The following is a 21510-nucleotide window of genomic DNA, read 5'->3' on the forward strand; positions in this document are numbered from 1 at the left end:
CACCCCTCTCAGCAGAGATGGCGGACCCTCAGCGAGAAGCCCTGTGCATTTCCTCATCTCCACTTCACTGTATAGGAGTGAGCTCAGGAATTTTTTTTTTTTTTAGTTTTATAAGTAAATGCCCATTTTATAACAAAATGCCCACAGATACAAGTCCAAGGCTGTGTTGCCACATAGTTCACTGTTCATCCTCCTCTCCCTCCTTTTACTCTGTCATCCTGTGTAGATACTGCAAGGATAGATAGAGAGTGGCGTATGGATGGCTGGTGGACTGATGGGTAGACAGAGGGAAGATAGATAGATAGATAGACGTATAATAAGTAGATAGATAGTATAGTGTGAAATCCAAGGCAGTCTTCTTCAGGGATCTAAGGAGTTTATTAGGACATAAATTGGAGAAAACCACTCACTAAACAGAATAAGGCAAAATCGTCGCAGAGTCCTGGAAGGCTGATGTCCTGTCCCATGCTGCTCCTGCTGCCCGAGTCAGTCCACACCATCCAAGCCCACGGGGGAGAGAAGAGAGAGAAGCATACGTGCCCATCAGGTCTTAAGCTAGCCCCAAGGCCACACCCTAGGGCCTGGTACCTCAAGGTCAAAAGTGGAATAGGTACCCACTACAAGATAGATAGACAGACAGATAGATAGACAGGGATGAGAGAAAGATGAAAAGTCAGATAAGAGGAAACCCCTTCTCATTCCTCTCAAAGGCTGCTGCTGGAAGATAATACAAAAGGGAGGTGGGTGGTACAAAGCCGAGCAGGAGCTTGGCCAAGCATCTCTTCAGACAAAATGCAGACATCATTGGCAGTGATGTGGCTTCCAAAGTGCCCCTACATGTAAGATTTCTACTTCTAGCAGATGTGATACTGGGCATGTGGTTAACCCCTTGATAAGGCAACTATGAGAGATTCCTGTTGATACGTGGAACTTGGGCATCCCTGAACACAGGGCACGGCAAGGCAGCTCAGCCCAGAGATGTGAATTTGAACTCCAAGCAGCTGTTATTTCGACAGTTTAGTACCATTCGCTCGTAAAAGCCTCGGGGATGGGAAAAAGGGGTGAGCCATGAGAATAACTATGACGTCAGAAAAAGAGGAAAGCATTCAAACCACGGCGGCAGCCCGCAGGCTAGACCCACGCCGCTGGCGGTGGTCCACTTTCTAGAGAAGTTTCATGACTCCGGCCAGTGGCGTAGCGTTGAAGAGGGCAGAACGCAAGACGGCACATACTGTCAGATGCCGGCGATTTCGTCTAGAAACACAGAGAACGCTCTTAATACTGAGACTCTAAAACAAAGAGCAGTGGTTCTCAACCTTCCTAATGCTGCAACCCTTTAATAGAGTTCCTCGGCCGGGTGGTGGTGGCGCACGCCTTTAATCCCAGCACTTAGGAGGCAGAGGCAGGCGGATCTTTGTGAGTTCGAGGCCAGCCTGGTCTACAGAGTGAGCTCCAGGAAAGGCGCAAAGCTACACAGAGAAACCCTGTCTCGGAAAAAAAAAAAAATAGAGTTCCTCATGTTGTGGTAACCTCCCAGCCATAAAATGATTTCGTTGCTGCTTCATAACTGTGATTTCGCTACTTGTCATGAATGTAACGTAAATATCTGTGTTGTCTGGTGGTCTTAGGCCACCCCTATGAAAACCCATGGGGGTCGTCTTAGAGGTTTGGTGCTGGGAATCTACGCCAGGACATTACATACCCCAGCCTGGACACTAAGACACTAAGGTTTATTTAAATGGCACTTTTCACTCCGTGACACGTTTTACTTACCCGATATGTTCCCCTAATTTCATTACATGTATACTTTTTATAATCCGTTATACTATTTGTAAGTATAGATAAAGTGAGTTTGTCTTCCCTTTTCAAATTGCATCTTTAAATCTGCTTGTCCCCGCAGCTCGTGCGCTTGGTTTTTCCTGACCTGGGCACCCGGAGGCTGGGCACACGAGGAAGCGCCAGGTAGAGTTTATGATGTTTGCTTTGTGTTAAGTGGCGGAAACGACAGTGCGGGGAAATCACAACAGACGACAAAGCATGTGACATGGAATAAGCTCTGCGTCACAGCTCTCACCAAATGGTGCCGCGGTTCAGCCCGAGTCCCTGTGTCGGGAGTGACGCAAGGCAGCGCTACGTTCATTCGCTTCAAAACCTTATCAAAATATGAAGATCGCGATATACACTTTAAACGTTTGGAAATGTGTGTCCACTTATTAAAGTGTTTAAATAGTTGCACATGTAGAATAATTGTTTTTAATTTAAATGCCAATTGTTTTAAATTTCTCTTTGAATTGAAATGTCTAAATATTTGGTCAGTTAGCCTATCGGTTATACTCAAGAGGCTGGGGCCCAAGGTGGCAGTTTTAACAGGAACTTCCAGTGCCATCAAATGTGTCCTTATCATAATCGCCAGGCAATTATCATTGTCATTTGTTGTTTGTTTTCAGTCAAGACAGGAAATCAGTGAGCAGGGACAGAAGCCAGTTAGAGGAAGGACTGGCTGCCCACGAAGAAATTGAGACCGTGGAGAGTTTGCCAGATCTAACCTTGGCAGTAATTAAGTTGAGGAAACCTGGTTCTGTTGTTAGCCCGGGCACACTGCTGTCATTTCAGACTCCACAGAGGAGATGGGGCCTTGAGGAAGGAGTCTGGCTTTCTGCAGGCTGAGTCCTGGGAAAGGCGCGAAGGATGGTAGGACAGGAAGCCCTAGGACATCTCTCTGAGATGAGCAAGTTTGACACTGAGAAAGCAGAATTGAGCACGCAGCAGCCCTTTTGTAGGGCTGTTGAAATGCGTGGGATGATGGGCTTGGGCTTACGATGGGTCAGAGATGCGGTAGGTACACCTAATCTGCCCGCTGTCATCAGTAGAGGAACTGTGCACACGAATGGTGTACTTGAGCCGGGCGGTGGTGGTGCACGCCTTTAATCCCGGCACTCGGGAGGCAGAGGCAGGCAGATCTCTGTGAGTTCGAGGCCAGCCTGGGCTACAGAGTGAGATCCAGGACAGACTCCAAAGCCACACAGAGAAACCTTGTCTCGTTTAAAAAAAAAAAAAAAAAAGTACTTGGCCATCCAGTAACGGAGACCCTCTCTTTTCAGGTATCACTATGATGGAATCTATATCAAGAAAAGTTCTTTCTTCTACTCCCATTACTGCCACCTCCTGGGTAAAAAAAGCTGTCACAGGTCAGTATCTGTCCTTGAGGACCTTGCTCGTGGGACATAAGCCTAGCTTCTTCTCTTTTTTTTTAGTTTTTATTGATTCTCTGTGATTCCCTACTTTTCTCCCTGTCCCCTTGCACCCACCCTCTGCCCTCGAAACCTACAAAACAAAACCAAATTTAAAAGAAAAAACAAAAGCCAAATAAAACAAAGAAATGAAACAAAGATAAAAATAAAAACAACAACAACAAAAAGAAGAATCTTGTCGTGGAAGCTGTAGTGAGGCCCATTGAGACACACGGTTTACCCTTCAGTCCGTTCACGTTTACTTGCAAGTGTTCATTGCTACGAGTCATTGGTCTGGCTCTGGTCTTGCTCAAGGACTCTGGTTTCTGCTACACCACAGATAATGGGCTCTCACTGAGGCTCCTCCTGGCTATCCTGTTGTTGTCCTGTGTTGTGGAGATCCTGCTGTTTTGGATCCGTAGGTTCGTCCCCTTCAACTGCTCCAATAGTTCACAGATTCGGTGGATGTTGGGGTGGGCCAACTCATAGCCCTGGTTCTGGGTCTGGGTGGTAGCTGGGTTGGTCAGCCTGCTAGCTCTCCCTCATCATCATTACCCAGGCAAGCTCTCCAGCACTGCCTTGGCTAGCTCACCCGAAGCAGCCTGCAGCAAGGAGCGGGACCAGTTCTCCAGTTCCCCTGCTCTCTGGCCTTCAGATCCAGGTCCTCCTCACTCACATCACCAGGGCCAGCTCTACTGTTTTGCCCATGCAAGGTGCAGGGTCCTCTCTCTAGATTGCTGTAGGGGGTATATGGGGGGCTAGGGTCAGCTCTCCTGCTCTCATGCCCCCAGGGCTGGCTCACCTCTGACCAGACAACAGGGTCAGCTCTAGTGTGCTGCCCAGGCGGGGTACAGGGCCCGCTCTCCTGTGTGCTGTAGCTGGTGTAGGGCAGGGTTAGTTCTCTCACTCTCTTGACCCCGGGGTCAGCTCTCTCGCCTGCCAGGCTGGTTTCTGTGAAAATCATTCCAACTTTAGTGGTACCTAACTGATCTGTGGGCTGTTCTACCTCAAATCCTTGTTAGGGCAGAAACGTACACCACATGTGGCCGACACACCTCGTCAGCCTTGGCAATGTTATCGGCCAGAGTAACCCATTTCCAGTTGACTTTCTTAGGCAATTCATTCTAATCGTTTTCCTAGTCACCTAAGCCATTTCTCCTCAAGTCTTCCTGGAAACATCATTGTCCTCAGGGCTCCATGTGTCCCCTCCCCCAATGCTACACTCTCTTTTAACCTCTGACCTTCCCAGTAAGTACAGGTCTTCACTTCCGTCAGCCCCAGGAGCCTCTGACCGTCTATCTATCGCCGTCCCTTCCCCCCACAAGGATGTTGTTCTATCTCGTTCTCTCCGGTCCTCTCTCTGCCCACTCCCTAGGAATCCCTCTCTGCCTGTTTGCTGGACATTCCCATTGAGATGACCCATGGGAACCTCGCACTCAGGGAATGGAAACATCAACTTAGAACCTCCCTGAAAATTGCCTCCTCTTCCTGACTTTCCATTTATGATACTCACAGACACCCCAAGCCACTGCTGACTCCATTGGGCTACAGATCCTTGTTTCTTCTTCCCCTTTAAGGAGACTGATATTTCATGTAAGCCCTTGTCATCCTACTCAGAGAGCGGTCGTGTTAAGGCTCCATATCTACAGATTGAACCACGCTGAAGGTTCGCCATCCTCAGATTCAACCAGATCGAGACCATGTGCTCAGCAGTTCGTCGTCCTGTGATCTTTGCATTTGTCCTAAGCATGCACAGATATCTCGTCTTATGACGGTGTCCTAAATAATACGGCATAAGCGTTACTTGCACAGCATATGACAATGTTTTCGATATGAAGTCATCTAGAGATGGCTTCAAGCATACATGAGGAGTCCCTTAGGGCCTTTGCAGACACTCATTTTATATAAGGGACTTGAGCATTGGAGGAAGTCTGGGCCCAGTCCCGTGTGAATGCTGAGGGCCAGCTGGATTCCGGGGACCTCATACGGCCACCCTCTTCTCAGCCTCCCCCTACTCCAAACACAACCACCAGACCAAGCTTCCCATTTTGCTTGCCTCTTCCCCTCCCAGAAGCACCTGAGGTCCAGACCACCCAGTAGGTAACACTGGCAGCCTTCCAATCCTGCCTCCTTTTCTAACCACACTGCTCCGCTCATTAGTTGTCTACTGGGCCTTCACTTGGCATAAATAGGTGATTGTACAGCTGAGAAACCAAGGGCAATTTCTTTTCCACGTGGAGCATGGCATCAGCAGCAGCAGCAGCCCATTCTCTCTCAGAGTCCTCTCATTTTGACAATAATAGGTTTCTATGAGGGTCCCTCTATGGAGAGTAGCTGCTGAGGTACTACATTGAGAAGCCTGTGGTGTGGATGAGGCATGGCCCCTTCCCTCTGCTCGCTTAGTAGGAGAGCTAAGAAGCATGTTTAACGTGATGCACACGTACGTACGTGTCAGAAATGTATGAAGTCCCCATGAGAAGGGGAACAGACATTCTGACAGGAGTCGTAAAGGAATGATGAGGGAGCTGGGCTTCGAGCTGAGCCATGCAGGACAGACAGTGGGATTCCGACAGGTGACGTGGGAGAAGGCAGCAGGCATGGCTTAGGTAGAGACGAGGAGGGACGTGAAAGCTTGGGCTTCGTGCTGTGCAGCTGTGGAGTGTGGCAGAATATGAAGTTGGAAGGCAAGTGAGAGGCCATGGCCTGCGAGGCTGGTGCTGGGCTGGTCCAGGGGCCTCTTGAGAGACTGTGTGAACTCATGAGTCTTCACAGCAGCAGAACCACAGAGCTTCATTTGTTTTACCATGCTGTGGTTTGAATACACTTGTGCCCCACCAAACTTCAAGATGAACTGAAATCCACAATGTAATAGTGTTAGGAGCTGGAGCCTATGTGCACACCCATGCACACGCATCCACTTATATATCTGCACACACAAACACACTGTGTGGGAGGGTAGCCTTTGTGAATGATTAAAACTGTAAGGACAATACCCTCGTGAATGACGTTCTGTCCTCATGAAACAGCTTGGCCCTTTCGTCTCTTCTGCTTTGCGAGAGTAGAGCATCTGTCCCTTTCGCTCCTCTGTCATCCGCTATGGAGGTATATCAAGCACGATGCCATCCATCTTAGAGACAGAGAGGGCGCCTCCACCAGACATGGACTCTGCTGGTGTCATTACCGGACTTCTCGGCCCCCTGATCCGTAAGAGAGAAATTTCTTTTGTTCATACATTACCTCACTTATGGTGCTGCAGAGACAGAGATGTACCCCCAGTCAAAGCAGGTACTGGAACAGTTGCTGAAGAATTGAAAACCACCAAGTGAGGGTTCAGAAGAACAGATCAGGAAAGAGAGTGATGGGTACCTGGGCCCCACAGTCGTCAGAAGTGTGCTCACCAACCAGGAGCGGTTCAGAAGGCCTGAGACCAGCTTCTCGGGTCGGGATCAGCAGCCAGGGGACTCCATGTTGAAAGGAGGGAAGAGAAATGGCAAAGCCAAGCATGTCCTTCAGTCTTCAAGTCCACTTCAAACGCACTCATCATGCTCCGCCTTCAATGGCTCTTCCCCTACACCTCTCAGCCACGCTAAGTCACAACACCTGAAAGGCCACATCATCAAAAACATCAAGAGAGGGAAGAGATGGATTTCAGTCACCCTGGAGCATTCTGGCCGACTCGTCACCTCTGTGTTTTCTTGTTCACTCAAACCAACCTGCTGTCTGACATCCTACAGGCATCCAGGCAGCCTGGAATGCCCTAAAGAAACATCTGACCAGCAGGCATCCACAGTGGCATGGGCTGTGGGCACACAGGGAGTCTGCACTTGTTCAGTGGTACAGAGACAGGGACGGGAGGTGGGGTGGGAATGGGGATGGAGATGGCTTTATCGTCACTGCGAGAGAAAAGTACCCATGGACAGAGATAAGGACAGGGAAACATGACGTATCCCTGGACTGTGTGACTGCATGCGAGGACATTTCTGTGCACACTGTCAACTACTACACTTGGACCAGAGGAAGGCTTTGCCTTTCCTCCATGGGTCTGAGGCTCTGGAGTCCTTGACAAGTCAGTGCCAATGTCAAGAGCACACATTCACTCAGGGGCTTCCTCCCCTCCCTATACTGGCATGCCACCCTGTGCTTCATCCTTGCAGTATTCTGGCACATCTGTCAATCCCTGGCTTTGTTCTCCTCTCTGTGGGGAATAGGTCCTGAGGGGGCCTGGTTCTCTGTATGCCCTGTTGAGTAGGGAGGTGGGCCTGGGTTCTGCTAGCTTTCCTTGCCCCTGTGGATAGCAGAACCTGCCCATTTGGTGCTCCAGATGTGGAATGGGTGCTGAGTCAGCCGGTGGGCCACCCCTGGATGGGGTTTAGGGGCTATCACAGCTAGAACTTTGAGACTGTTGCTGTGGCCATTGTATCACCTGTAGTTTGTTGATTTTTGCTCTTTTGACTCTTTACTCTTTGGGGGCCCGCAACCCAGCTCCCAAATAACCACACAGAGAGAGACTTATTCTTTCTTATGAATGCTTGGCGTTAGCTTGGCTTGTTTCTAGCCATCTTTTCTTATCTTAAATTCTCCCATCTACCTTTTGCCTCTGGGCTTTTATCTTTCTCTATTCTCTATACCTTTCTTTGTTTCTTACTCCGTGGCTTGCTGTGTAGCTGGGTGGCTGGCCCCTGGGGTCCTCTCTCCTTCTCCTTTAGCTCCCTGATTGCCTCTTCCCAGATTTCTCCTCCTATTTATTCACTCTGCCTTCCAGCCCCGCCTGTCCTTCCTCTTGCCTCACTATTGGCCATTCAGCTCTTTATTGGACCAATCATGTGTTTCAGACAGGCACAGTAACACAGCTTCACAGAGTTAAACAAATGCAACATGAAAGAATGCAACACATCTTTGCATCATTAAACAAATGTTCCACAGCATAAACAAATGTAACCCATCTTCAACTAATGTTCCACAGCAGTTACCAGCCTCTGTCCTGCTACCGAGAGAGTGCTAGAATTCCCTTTCCTCCTCTAGGTCTCTTTCCACTCTCACATCCCCAGCTGCCCACCCTCCTTCACACCATCTAGAGCTTTTTTTACTGCTCACTGTCTGTCCAATGTCTCCAGGTGTTTAGTTGGACAGAAGCGAGGTAGCACGAATCTGTACCATCTTAGAATCTAGATCCTCTTATCACCTGTATAAGCCAACTCACATACTTCTAGGAAGCAAACTGTGTACACTTTATAGACCAATGCTACTCATTAGCAGAATGCTTAATTATTCAACTGCATCGTACATTTAAACATGCCTTTAAATGTGGTGGTTTGGACTTCCAGCTGGAACAACAGGCAGATAGAGACCTGTTTCCCCCTGATCCTGCTCTCTGGGCACAACTTCAAACCCTGGAGACAAGAGCAACCAAAGGGAGACTGGAGTAGAAAGAAGAGTTGGTTTGGGACCCCAGGGCTACAGGCCCAGGGCAGGAGCAGGACATCCTCATCTTAGTTCTCCTTCATCCTTACACCAAGAAGCAGTGCTACCCAACCCCAACCCAGCAAGAGTCTAAGGTTTTCAAGTTCTCTCTGACTCTTGGGGATTAAGAGGAATTCTCATAAAAAACGAACCATCCAGGCAGCGCTCACCTTTCTCCAGGAGTCTGAGATATCTCTTTCCAACAAACAAACAAAAAAACAAACAAAGAAAGAAGCAAAAAACTGATGAATGTGAACCCGTCTGTCAAGAGAGACCCAGATCCAGTAAGACTTCTGGTATAGGAAGCCCACGTGTCCCACAGCCCAAGTTTCTTCTCCCCCAGAGAGCTGAGGCACTTCAGGAAGATGAGTACCTCCTCCACAGAGCACACTGTGGAAAGAGATTCCCAAGTCCAGCCAGCGAAGCCCTTCTGCCCACTCCACAAACAGCACTAACAGGAACCAGCTAAACCACTAAGCAGAAATAAAATGGGGATGCCTTTGAAAACCAAAGAAAAAGGGAAAAATCCTGAAATCTATCAAGGTGAGGACATGTGACCTGAAACAGATTCCAAAAAGCTCCTTTCTCATCAAAGCCAGATGGAGATGGCCCGCATAGTTCTCAAGAGCTGGAGGAGAAGGACTGTCCACTCCAACTTCTGTGTGCAGCACAGTTACCTTCAGGGGCTGGAGAGATGGCTCAGTGGCTAACAAGCATTGCTGTTCTTGCAGAGGGCTCTAAGCCCGATTCCCAGCATCCACCTTAGGAGGCTCACAACTGCCTATAAATCCAGCTCTAGGGAATCTGATACCTCTTCCCTCCTGGGGCACCTGCACTGACGTGTGTGCGTGCTGAGAGCATGCCACATGCCTGCAAGAGCATGCACACACTTTAAAACTTCTTCACAAAAGTGTCCTTCAGAAATGAAGGGAAAAAGAAGATGAGGGGGAAAAATGACTTACCACTAGCCAACTCACTCCTGAAGGTGAGCTGAAGGAAATTCTTCAAAGAGCAAGGGGGTGACGGCAGAAGGAACCTTGGGACATCGCAAAGAAGAAACAGTGGTCAGAGCGGAAGCACAGAAGTGTACAATAGGCTTTGTTCTTCTTCTTCTCCTCCTCCTCCTCCTCCTTCTTCTTCTTCCTTCTTCCTCTCCTTCCTTCTTCCTCTTCCCCTTCCCCTTCTCCTTCTTCTTCTTGAGTTTTAGAAGTCGTATTTCATTACTTTAGCAAAGACCTGCACTCCATATAATGATACATTAAAGCAGGGAAGGGAAAGGGGCCTAAATGGAAAGAGATGCCCCCCCCCCTTCATCCAAAATGGTGACACTCAGGAACACCGGACTGTGGGTTTAGATGTAAATACCATACTTAATACTCAGGCAGCTGCCACGAGAGCAATACTGATATGTACCCCAAATCGCTGTAATTAAAGCAAGATGGGATCCTATGCTTAAAGTAACTCTCCAAAAGGCCAGGACTCAGCAGCAGAACTCAGAACCTAAGGAAACAAATAGAAACAAGTCATATAAAGGGAAAAGGAAGAGCCAGCATACCAACAATTACCTTAATTGTAAATTATCTACAAGCACCAATGGGAAGATAGAGTTGGCATCATGGATTTAAAACAAAGAAAAATGACTCAGAAGAAAAAAACTGCCAACAAGACACATACTTCAAATTTAATGACATAGACAAGTTAAAAGTTTTTAAAAAATGGAAGTAGCATAACACTGGGTGCTGGAGAGATGGCTCAGAGGTTGAGAGTATGCACTGCTCTTTTAGAGGGCCCCAGTTCAATTCCCAGCACTCACACATGTGGCCCACAACTCCCTATAACTCTAGCTCCTGGGGATCTGACAACCTCCAGCCTCCACAAGCACCTGCACCCAGACATGTACATACACATAATTAAAAATAACAAAAATTATATATAACATATAATAAATTATATATGCATACATATGCACACACATATGTGTGTGTGTGTATATATATATATATATATATATATATATATATATAATTTCAAAAAGGCAAAAGTAGCTGTGTTCACATCCCATAAGATAGATTTCAGAATAAGGAAAGGTACTTGGGACAAAAAGGGGGCCTTATACAATGGTAAGAGATAATCACCCCAAATGTGTGCCCTCCTAACAACCTAGTCCATCTCCTTTAACCCAAATGATGCTTAGCATGGCCTCATTGAGTTGGGGTCCCTCATCACTGCTACCACTATGTCAGCGATCCCCAAGACCATCTCCCCTTTTGGGGATCGGATGGAAGGGCTCCTAGGACTTGGCATAAGATTGCGGTGTGGCTAAGATCTGTGGCAGTGATGTACAGATAACCAGCCGGGTTGCAGAGAAGAGGAGGAAAGGGCTGGAAGCATGAAGTCTGGCCCACACAGGAGCAGCACGTGGCAGAGGCATGTGGCTGCAGTTCCAGTGCTGGGAGGCAGCTTGCCAGTCCGCAAGTCTAGTTAAGTCAGTGAGCTCCAGGGTCAGGGGAGACTCTGTCCAAAAGAAAAAAAAAAAAGAAAAATAGTGGAGAGCAATAGGGGAAGAGATCTGACATTGACCTCTGGTCTCCACAGGTGAACATGCGTGTGCACTCATGTGTGTGTGCTTACACACACACACAGAAACAGTAGAGGGAACCTCTTTGAGGTTGCCCTATGTCATCTTTCTCCATGCTCAGTCCTCAGTCCTGCAGAGCCCACTCCTCAACCAACAAAATGTAGCCATATGTTGAGTGATGGATTTTTTTGCCTGAGGTAGCACACTAGAGACTTGATATTCCAAGTTTTTATTGGGAGCTGATAATGTAGCACCCTGTGCCCAGCACATGTCTGAATAATAGAACACCCCTCAAAAAATACCCCCCCAAAAGCAGGTGTTCTGCATAAGCTGTAGTATTTGTACAGTCTCCACACCGTGAGCCACCCCTGTCCGCAAACCGCCTCTGGGAACACCCCACAGGCCAAGTTTCCCGACCCCAGCCAAGGAGCAGCCTTGCACAGGCCTTTCCAATGCTCGGTGTCCCTGACCTGCAGGGTTACCGTTTATCTACACAGTTGCACAAGTCTGTGAATATACTACAAAAGCATTGAATTTCTCTCTTTAAATGATTCAGTTGTGTCTCCTACTGAGGTTTTTCGGTTTGTTTGTTTGTTTTTTAAGCCCAGCAAGATTTTTCTCCTGCCATATGAAAGCTAATTCAGAAGCTGTACGGGAAGGCAAGTAGCCCAAACAACCTCAAGGAAGCAGACTGACACGGAAGCACTCCATCTTACCAAGTGCTCTGTGTAGCTGCAGCCAGCAGGGTCCCATGGTTTGACTGGTAGCACAGGAACTCAGAGCAGGGCAGAGAATCTAGAAGACTCATCAAATGTGATCAACTAGCTTTTAATTTTAAAGTGACCACATGTTATTATTATGTGTGCATGCATACTATGTTGTGTCAGTCGGGGTCAGAGGACAGCTTGTGGGAACGAGGTCTCTTTCCACAATGTGGGTTTTAGGGGTCCAACGTGGGTTTTCAGGCCTGGCAGGAGCACCTTTACCCACTGAGGCACCCTGCCAGCCCTCAAGTCATGACAGAGGAACACAAAAAACTTGATAGAAGAACAGTGGTTCTCAACCTTTCTAATGCAGCGACCTTTTAATACAGTCCCTCATGTCGTGGTGACCCCCAACCATAACATTATTTTCATTGCTACTTCATAACTGTGAATTTGCTACTGTTATGAATTGTAATGTAAATGTCTATGTTTTCTGATGGTCTTAGGTGGCCCCCATGAAAGGGTCATTCGACCCCCAAGGGGGTCTCAACCCACGGGTTGAGAACTGATAAAAGAGGGTAGCCTTTTTTTTTTTTTTTTTTTTTTTTGGTTTTTCGAGACAGGGTTTCTCTGTGTAGCTTTGTGCCTCTCCTGGAACTCACTTGGTAGCCCAGGCTGGCCTCAAACTCACAGAGATCCGCCTGCCTCTGCCTCCCGAGTGCTGGGATTAAAGGCGTGCGCCACCATCGCCCGGCCCAAGAGGGTAGCTTTTTAACAGTTAGAAAACCACATGCAAAAGAAAAATGAACTTCAACATAAACATCACAGCTTTTATGGAAATTAACTCAAGGTAGGTCAGAGGCTGAAACTTAAAATATAAAGATAAGAACAAAGCTGTGCCAGGCACAGTGGCTTGTGATTTAATCCCAGTACTCGAGAGGCAGAGGCAGCCAACTATCCACTAGTTAGAGGCCAAGCTGGTCTATGTAGTAAGTTCCAGGACATGCAGGGCTATGTAGAAAGACCCTGTCTCGACCCCCACAAAAGAATAAAGCTGTACTCCCGCCAGTAGGGAGGCTGAGTTCCCAACTGTTTAAGAGTTTGAGATTGTACTAGGTAATATTTGCAAAATCTTACCACAAAATTAACAACAAGAGAGCAAATAAATAAAATATGAGAATATTAAATTTAAAATAAGCTTCATGGGACCTTTGGCTAGGCAGAAAGTTCCCAGACTTACTGCCAAATGCACAAACCCTAAAAGGAAAAAACTTAGTTGGGCTTTTTCAAAAGCCCTGAAAAGGGGGTAGAAAGGACACGGATAGAAAGAAAATATTTGCAATGCATGCAGTTGTCAGATAACTAGAATCCAGAATTTAGAAAGAGCTTGTAAAACCCAATAGTATGAAAACTCAAAAAAAACGATCCTATTAGAAAACAAACGAAAGACAAACACACACACACACACACACACACACACACACACACACACACACACAACAGCAAACCCTTTCTTCACTGAGCTGTGCCTACATACACGTGAGAGTAACAGAAATAGAAAGACCAAATCTTGATGACGGTGCAGAGAACCCGGGCTGTTCCCACATCTCTGGTGCGAATATAAAATGATTAGTCACCCTACAAAACGGCTTGTCAGTTTTTCATAAAAACCGACACATGAGTACTGTCTAACCACCCGTGGATCTTCTAGACATTTGTCCCTGAGAAAAGAAAACTACTGTCCACATGCAGACCCACACATGAATGTTCACAACAGCTGCAGTGGTAACAGCCTCGAACTGGAGTCAGCCCAGATGCCCTGCAGCGGGTGACGAGTTAATCTCACTGGGGTACATCTCTACCATAGACGGCCACCCAGCAGTAAAGAGGCGCAAACCATTGGCACACGTCGAAACTTGGCTAAATCTCTGTGGAGTTTTGCTAAGGGAAAATAGCCCCCACCCTAAATGATTCCACTGATAGGACGTGTTCAGATGAAACGAGGGAAAGATGGGGGTCCAGGGGCGAGGGAAGCTGGAGATGAGCCTGGCTATAAGCGCCATCCCTTGAGGGATCCTTATTACCATACTTCTGGGTCACTTCTCCCTATTTTAGATACTATCCCTTTGTTGTGTATGTGGTCTGCAAATGTTTTCTTGAATTCTGTGTCCTGTCTTTCCATCCTTATCCCATGGGTTCCCCTATAACAGCATCTCAGCTGTGGTGAGAGATATATGAACCTACGAAGGCGATAAAATTGTTTAGAAAAGTGTGCGTGCATGCGCGCGCGCGCGCACACAGTTTAAGTAAAACAGAAAATTTGAGTAAAATAGGTGAGTTGTATCAATGGCAGTATCTAGGCTGTGATATGATACAGCTGACTGTCCCTGCAGCTTCCACAGTCTCAGATTTAATCAACCATGGGTGGGAATTACTTGGGGGGAAAAAATCTGTCTGTACTGAATATAGGAACTGGTTTGTATTTTTTTTAAAGCATTATTCCCTAAATAATATAGTGTGGCAGCTTTGTTCATAGCATTTCCAATGTCCTAGGTACTGTGAGTCAACTAGAGCTGATTTATAGTGTTCAGGGGTATGTGCAAGGTCTCTGCAAATACTATACATTTCATATGAGGACTTGGCAGCCATGGAATTAGGTTTCCTTAGAGGTTTAGTGGGTTCTGGAATCAATGCCCAGTAGATCTGAAGGGGCGATTGTACTGTAGTTTTCAAACAATGTTACCACTGGGTATAACATAGCAGAGCATAAAAGGGATCTCTCCCCTAATTATTTCTTACAGCTACATATAAATCTATAATTACATCGGTAAAAAATTCAATTAAAAATAATAAAGCAAGCATAACTCCATAATCCAGGAGAAAAGGCATGGTAAGCCCCATGACGTCTCCCTGCTCAGTCCTCAGGGCGGCCAGGGATCTCAAAGCTGCGTAGGCTACAGCCGTTCCAATCCTTGCTCCCCTTCAAAGCTCTTTTGCCCATCTCCCCACATGAGAGGTGAGCTGATAGTGCCCGAGAGACACAAGAACCGTCTGCCTCTAACAGATCTGAGGGGTGGGTGCCCTGGACTCATTAGCAAAGGGAAGCCAGCAAGGAGGAGCCTGGCTCTGCACACCCGGAAGTCATCAGCCCCACAGAGCGCAGCTGGGTCTGCTTACACTCACTTCTCCGCATTTAAAACCCAAGGGAGAGCCCTGGGCAAGGCTTTAGATGGGAGTTTTTGAGGTTCCCCCAAAGTTGTCTGCCTCGCTGAGGCCAGTGGTCCTTTATGAGTCCGGGAATGACGGCTAATGTACAACAGCTCTGCTGTTGACTGAGGGGCAGGATAGAGATTCCCCTGGGGAGGCAGCCTTGGGCTAGAGATGTCGCTCAGTGGTGGAACACTTGCCCAGCAGTCCTGAGTTACAGCCCCACAACCAAGAGAAAGATAAGTATTTCTTCCCAGAATCATTTTAGGGTGGAGCACACAAGCTCTCTAAAGCAACTGGGGGACGCTAACCTGTGCCTGGGCTGTTCAAGAGTATGGTTTAAACACATATCACCCTCCAACACACACACACACACACACACACACACACACACACACACACACAGCATTAGCACAGAGATTTGGCCAAGAACGGGAAAAGTGGCTTTCAGCTTTATGCCACTGTCCCCAAACACTTCAAAGAGACATATAGCCTAGCTAAAACACATTCAATGTCAAGACAAGCCTGTCTGTCTATTCCCCACTGCCTTGAGATAGCAACTTCATCAATGCAAACAGTCTACACTCAAGTCCTTGGAATACCACCACACCCCTTCCTCCATACTTCTGCAGGGGAGGAGAAATGTATCCCAAGATACATCTTGGGGACCAGGACACAGTGTCTGCTTACCAGGCACAGAGGTGACAGAGCATCTATGGGGTGGGATGGGTGTGGTAAATCTCACCCTAGACCCAGGAGAGGCCAAGATCTGATCAAGATCTTGAGACTTTTGTTTGCTTCTTACCATATGAAAAAGACCCCTTGGTGAAGTCCAGAACTCTCACTCTTCTCCATCTCCAGGGTAGTGTGGTTTTTGCAGGGAACAGGCCTCCCAGGATCCCGTTGTGTTTAGCAGGCAGCCAGACTGAGATCTGGACATGGTGTAATTGCTGACCTAGAAATTCATCAGACTGAGGCCAAGGCACAAAATGCCTCCCTCTCTTGTCAGAGTGCAGTGCATGTGTGCATGTGTGCATGTGTGTTTAATCACATCTGGGGAAGCAGCCCTGCTTAACTTAAATCCCAAGTTAAAACATTTTAAAGAAAACTACTGTCCTTTTCCATTCTACTTAAATTAAATTCCGGAAAGAATTACATGTAATCTCATGTTTCTCTTCAAGATGTAATGGAGCTAACCTTCGCCCTCCTCCCTGCCACAACACACACACACACACATGCACACACACGCACATGGATACGGGTTCCGTCCCTCCCAGCACACAGACACAAACATGTGCACACACACAAACATAAATACATACACATAGACACACATGTAAGTGTACACACACAACACACGCACATACACACAGATTCCATCTCTCCCAGCACACAGACAGACATGTACACACACACACACACACACACACACACACACACACACACAGGTTCCATCTATCCCAGCACACAGGCACAGATATGTACACACACAAACATACACACACCACACACACATACACACATTATGTACATCCCAGCACACACGCACAGGCATGTACACACACACAGACACACATACACACACACACGGGTTCCATCCCTCCCAGCACACAGACACAGATATGTACACACACAAACATACACACCACACACACACACACACACACACACACACACACACACACACACACACAGAGCTTTTCCAGCTAAAGGCATTTGAAAGTGTCTACGCTGTCCTTCAAACGCTGAGCCTTTGTTCTTGGTCCCTTTGTTCTCTTGCCAGCTCATGAGCTCAGGGGACTGCCCTGGGGTGGCCGCCTGAGCCTGTGGAATGCAGCTGTGGGTCCACAGCTGGATCTGTGTACCAGCAAAGCACTCCAGGCAGAGCACTCTTCTTCCAGCCCTCCTCCCCCAACCCCTGGGGGGAAGCGACAGCACTGGAAGTTAGCTGCAGTCTGGCAGTTGTGGCCACCACCACCCGAGGATCCCAGCCGCTCTGCCAGAAGGCCACTGACCCAGGAAGGACCTCTCTTCCTTCTGTTTAGGCAACGGGTGTACAAGAAGGGCCTTTGGGGCCAGGACCCCCCAGCGAGACCGCGGATGAGTCTCCCTACTAATGAGGTGTCCAAGTTGCAACCAGCTTTTTGGCCCTGTCCACCCTATGGTTTCCAGGGCTGGTTAGAACTTGTTAAGGTTAAACATATGCATTACCCAGTTGTTTTCTAGCAGCCTAAAAAAAAAAAAAAAAAAAAAAAAAGCTTGTGTATGAGGAATCATGGCCCTGGATGGCACCCTGGCTCGGCAAAGGCTTTGGAAGCAGATCCCAGCCCCAAGCTCCCCTGACATCCTCAGGAACTTACCATTTGCTCCAAGGACCCCTCCCTGGCCCATCTCCGTGGAAAGCCACCCACTGCAAGGCCTGGTCTGATTTGCTGTCTGCCTGTGAAACGTGACCCCCCCCCACACACACACACACACCCAGAGGCTGAAGTTTGCATCAAGAAAGCAACCGTGGATAACTTACACTTTCAACACTCACAGAGGCTTTCCCACAGGTCGTCATTTGGCAATTAAGTTGTTCATTAAATCTAATGGGTCAGGAGACAGTTAAATAGTTGAATAGCAACCTCCCTCCATGAAGAAAATGACTAAGCTTTGGTGCTCAGCATGCCAACATGTTTTTTTCCAGTAGCCTAATTCTTGCACATTTTTAGTTTCAAAACACTTTTACTATAGGGTGTGTGTGTGTGTGTGTGTGTGTGTGTGTGTGTGTGTCTGTGTCTCTGTGTATGTCTGTGTGTATATCTGTGTGCTGGGAGGGATAGAACCAATGTGTGTGTGTGTGTGTGTGTGTGTGTGTGTGTGTGTGTGTGTCTGTCTGTCTGTCTGTGTGCTGGAAAGGATGGAACTAGTGTGAATTTGTGTGTGCATGTGTCTGTCTGTATGTGTTGGGAAGGATGGAACCAGTGTGTGTGTGTGTGTGTGTGTGTGTGTGTGTGTGTGTGTGTCTGTGTCTGTGTCTGTGTGTGTGTCTGTGTGCTAGGAGGGATGAAACTTGTGCCCTGTATATGGTAGGTAAGGTCTCTACAACTCAGTTTTATCCACAGCCCCTGTATTATTATTACCTTGTCTGGCACCTGTGTGTCCTAAAAGACCAGGATGACAGGTCATCGCTCTGAACTCAGATCAGAACCTCCCCCTCCGAATTCTCCTTCTCCCGCCTGATCTATAAAGTGGGGCAACAGTTCTTACCTTCCACCTTGGCAGGGAGGTTTGAGGATTAGGGTGAATGAAGCACAGCACCACACAAGTTGGTTGGCGTATTTCAGAGATGCCTATATTTCATGTAATCAAAACTGCACAGATTTTGCAACTGTTATGTGATGGCATGCCCCTATATGAGTCTATGTGTACATCTTAACATTATATCCAAAGCTATCTGTGAAGAGCATCTTTCAATCAAAACCCAAATCATTATTTCACCTGTGGTGAGAGAGCACTGCGGGAGGACCCACGAGGACCGGGAGATGGTGCTCCCACTAGACCAGCATGTGGTGAGAGAGCACCTCGGGAGGACCCATGGGGACTGGGAGACGGTGCTCCCACTAGACCAGCATGTGGTGAGAGAGCACCTCGGGAGGACCCACGGGGACTGGGAGACGGTGCTCCCGCTAGACTAGCATGGTCTGAGAATTGGATTTTACTACAGTTTAATCCTCTTACCTTTGTAATTGCTTCAAGTTGTTTTCCCCACTGTTAGAGTGATGTGCGAGAGAGATTGGGGTGCCAGAGTGATGTAATGGAAGTCTAGATTAACGGCAGTGATGCCGAAGCCGAGAATGTGGAGGCAAACCAGAGCTAACACCACACTTGAAAGACGTGTGGGGATATTTACTTACTTATCTATGTATTTAAGATTAACCGTGTATCCTAGAAGGTTGTCTTGGTCTCTTCCGTGCCAAGTGATTGTGAAAACTGATTAAAGTAATGTGATTTTCATACTACATAAAGCACGTGGACGTTTGCTGGTCCCCAAAGAAACAAGGGTTCCCTGGGTCTTCTCCATGAGGGGACTCAGAAGACTCTAACTATAGGTGAGCCTGGAAAGGAAGTCTGATGTCACATGTTACCAAATATTTAGAGGCTCTGGACTTTAAATAGGACTTAGAGTCATCTGACCCCTCGACATTCCTGTCCAGGACCCCCCAGAGCCCAAGAGTCTTATTGAAGGAAGCATAGCCATCAGCTGCTGCTCCAGGATGCCACCTCTTTCCTCCCTGACCTCCTGTCTTCCCTGGTCTAACTGCCCTTCCCCTTGCCCAGTGTTTATTATTAAATCCTAATAGCCTAGGTTAGGATGCAGCAGCTGAGGGGTAGCCCACAAGGACCCCACGTCCTCATGGGACAGACGAACACAGGGCCACTCCTGTGCCATAGGACCGCTCTTGGTGCTGCTTTGGTGACTGGAAACTGCTCAGGCCTCAGACACCCAGCGGGGGACGGGGACCCCTTCCTTCTCAGCAAGGCCAGCTCTGGGGATAGTGTGTGGCTTCATGAGGGCCATAGTTTAGCAGTGACTCTGCTTTGGCTTGGAGCCTAATAAATGTCCTGGTGGTCTGAATCAGAACCGCACTGGGGAAATGACGCAGGGGCCAGTGAGCCCAAAGACACACAGCCCTTGTGGCTGGCCGCCTGGACAGACCCGCTCTGACCTTATTCTCGCTGTGGCTGGCCCTGGGTGGTGGTAGACTCCAGTGCAGGGAAAGTGGGACTCAGGTCTACCACAGCCTTACTTTCTACCCCAGATTTCCAGGTTCCAGCCCAGCAAGTGTCTACAGTTCTCTCTAGGTCCACTCCACCAAATCCTCACTACACCAGGACATTTGACTGAGACCTCCAAGCTCCTACACCAGGGCCTTAAGGCTAGACCCGAGCAGAGGTTCTCTGTTCATCAGCCTTGTGGCCCAACTGTATTGTCATCTCCAGCTCACGTCCTAACTCATGCTGGTTTCTTTTTACTTTTTAATTAGCATATACTAATTCTAAAACAAAATGTGTGGTGATACATTGGTTTTTGTTATGACATTTCCCCACATGGTTATGATGTATTTTGTTCATATTTACCCCCCCCCCATTAACCTCTCTTGACTACCTTCCTCCTAGCCTGGTTCCCTTCCTTCCTCTCCCCAAATAGCTCCCCCTCCGCTTCGACGTATATTTTATTTAATCTGCACTACACATAGAGATCATCCTAGGCATGTTGGGCACACACTTTAACCTGATCTACACCCCTGTTCCCGTGTATCCTTCGGTGCTAAAACAGAGGTTCTCAACCTATGGGTCACGACCCCTTTTGGGGGGTCAAATGACTCTCTCATGGGGTTACCTAAGACCATCAGAAAACATGGATATTTATGTTATGATTCATAACCATAGCAAAATGACAGTTATGAAGTAACAACAAAAGTAATTTTATGGCTAGGGGAGTGGGGTCACCACAACATGAGGAACTGTATTTTTAAAGGGTCACAGCATTAGAAAGGTTGAGAACCACTGCTCTTAAAAGGAGGAGGTTTTGAAGGAAAACTGGTCCAAACTCACTAACCCTATTTATTGACCCACATTCTCTTGATTGGGCATCCCAGACAGGGTAGAGACAGCCCCACTGTTTCTGTGTCCGACGAGGTGGATTTTATTTTGGATGGCCACATCCCTCAGTGAGGCTGAAACATTTTCTCTTTCTGATAATTGTAATTTCAATGCATAAAATCCCCTCATTAACATTAAAGAATAACATGGCTCCCCCATAGTGAGGATCACAGCCACACACAGGTCCTGTCTTCCACTTTCCTTTGGTCTTACCACCTTCCTTCCAGTTATCCTTGAGTTAAACCCACATCTAACACCAATCACCTGGCAGGAATTTGGGAGTTTCATGTAAAAGCTGGAAATACTTGAGGGCCTGACTCAGCCATAATGAGCAGTGCTAGTTGCTCCAAGGCTGTGAGTCAGCGGTGGGAGAGGGGTGAAAGAGAGGAGTGACGTGTCCATCGTTGTTCCCTTCAGTCTGACCCAGATCTGCCAGCTGCCACTTTCTTATTTCTGAATATCGTCAGGAATGTCTGGTGAAGCTTACTCTCACCATCAAAAGGGTTTCATAAGTACTATCCCAGTGTCTTGTGTAAGTTTCAGCCAAATGAGGCTAGCTAATCGCAAAGGAAGCTCATGTGAGCTTATCTAGCTGCAGGTGGACATGCTTATAAACCAGTGAATTCACAGAGGCATAGGACTATTCTGACATCCATCGTAATGCCCCACACGTCAGCTGCCA

General features: G+C 47.6%; 1 protein-coding gene across 1 annotated transcript in view; it reads left to right on the top strand.

Annotated features, from left to right (window-relative positions):
• Positions 1-21510, top strand: part of Rfx8 (regulatory factor X8) — a 62683-nt gene that overhangs the window by 8459 nt on the left and 32714 nt on the right. Inside the window, exons 3-4 of the mRNA XM_059281628.1 lie at positions 1901-1962; positions 3102-3188. Coding sequence (XP_059137611.1) covers positions 1901-1962; positions 3102-3188 — 149 coding nt within the window. The remainder of the gene's footprint in view (positions 1-1900; positions 1963-3101; positions 3189-21510) is intronic.

The sequence above is a fragment of the Peromyscus eremicus genome, chromosome 16_21 (genome assembly GCF_949786415.1).
Source record: "Peromyscus eremicus chromosome 16_21, PerEre_H2_v1, whole genome shotgun sequence".
NCBI lineage: Eukaryota > Metazoa > Chordata > Mammalia > Rodentia > Cricetidae > Peromyscus > Peromyscus eremicus.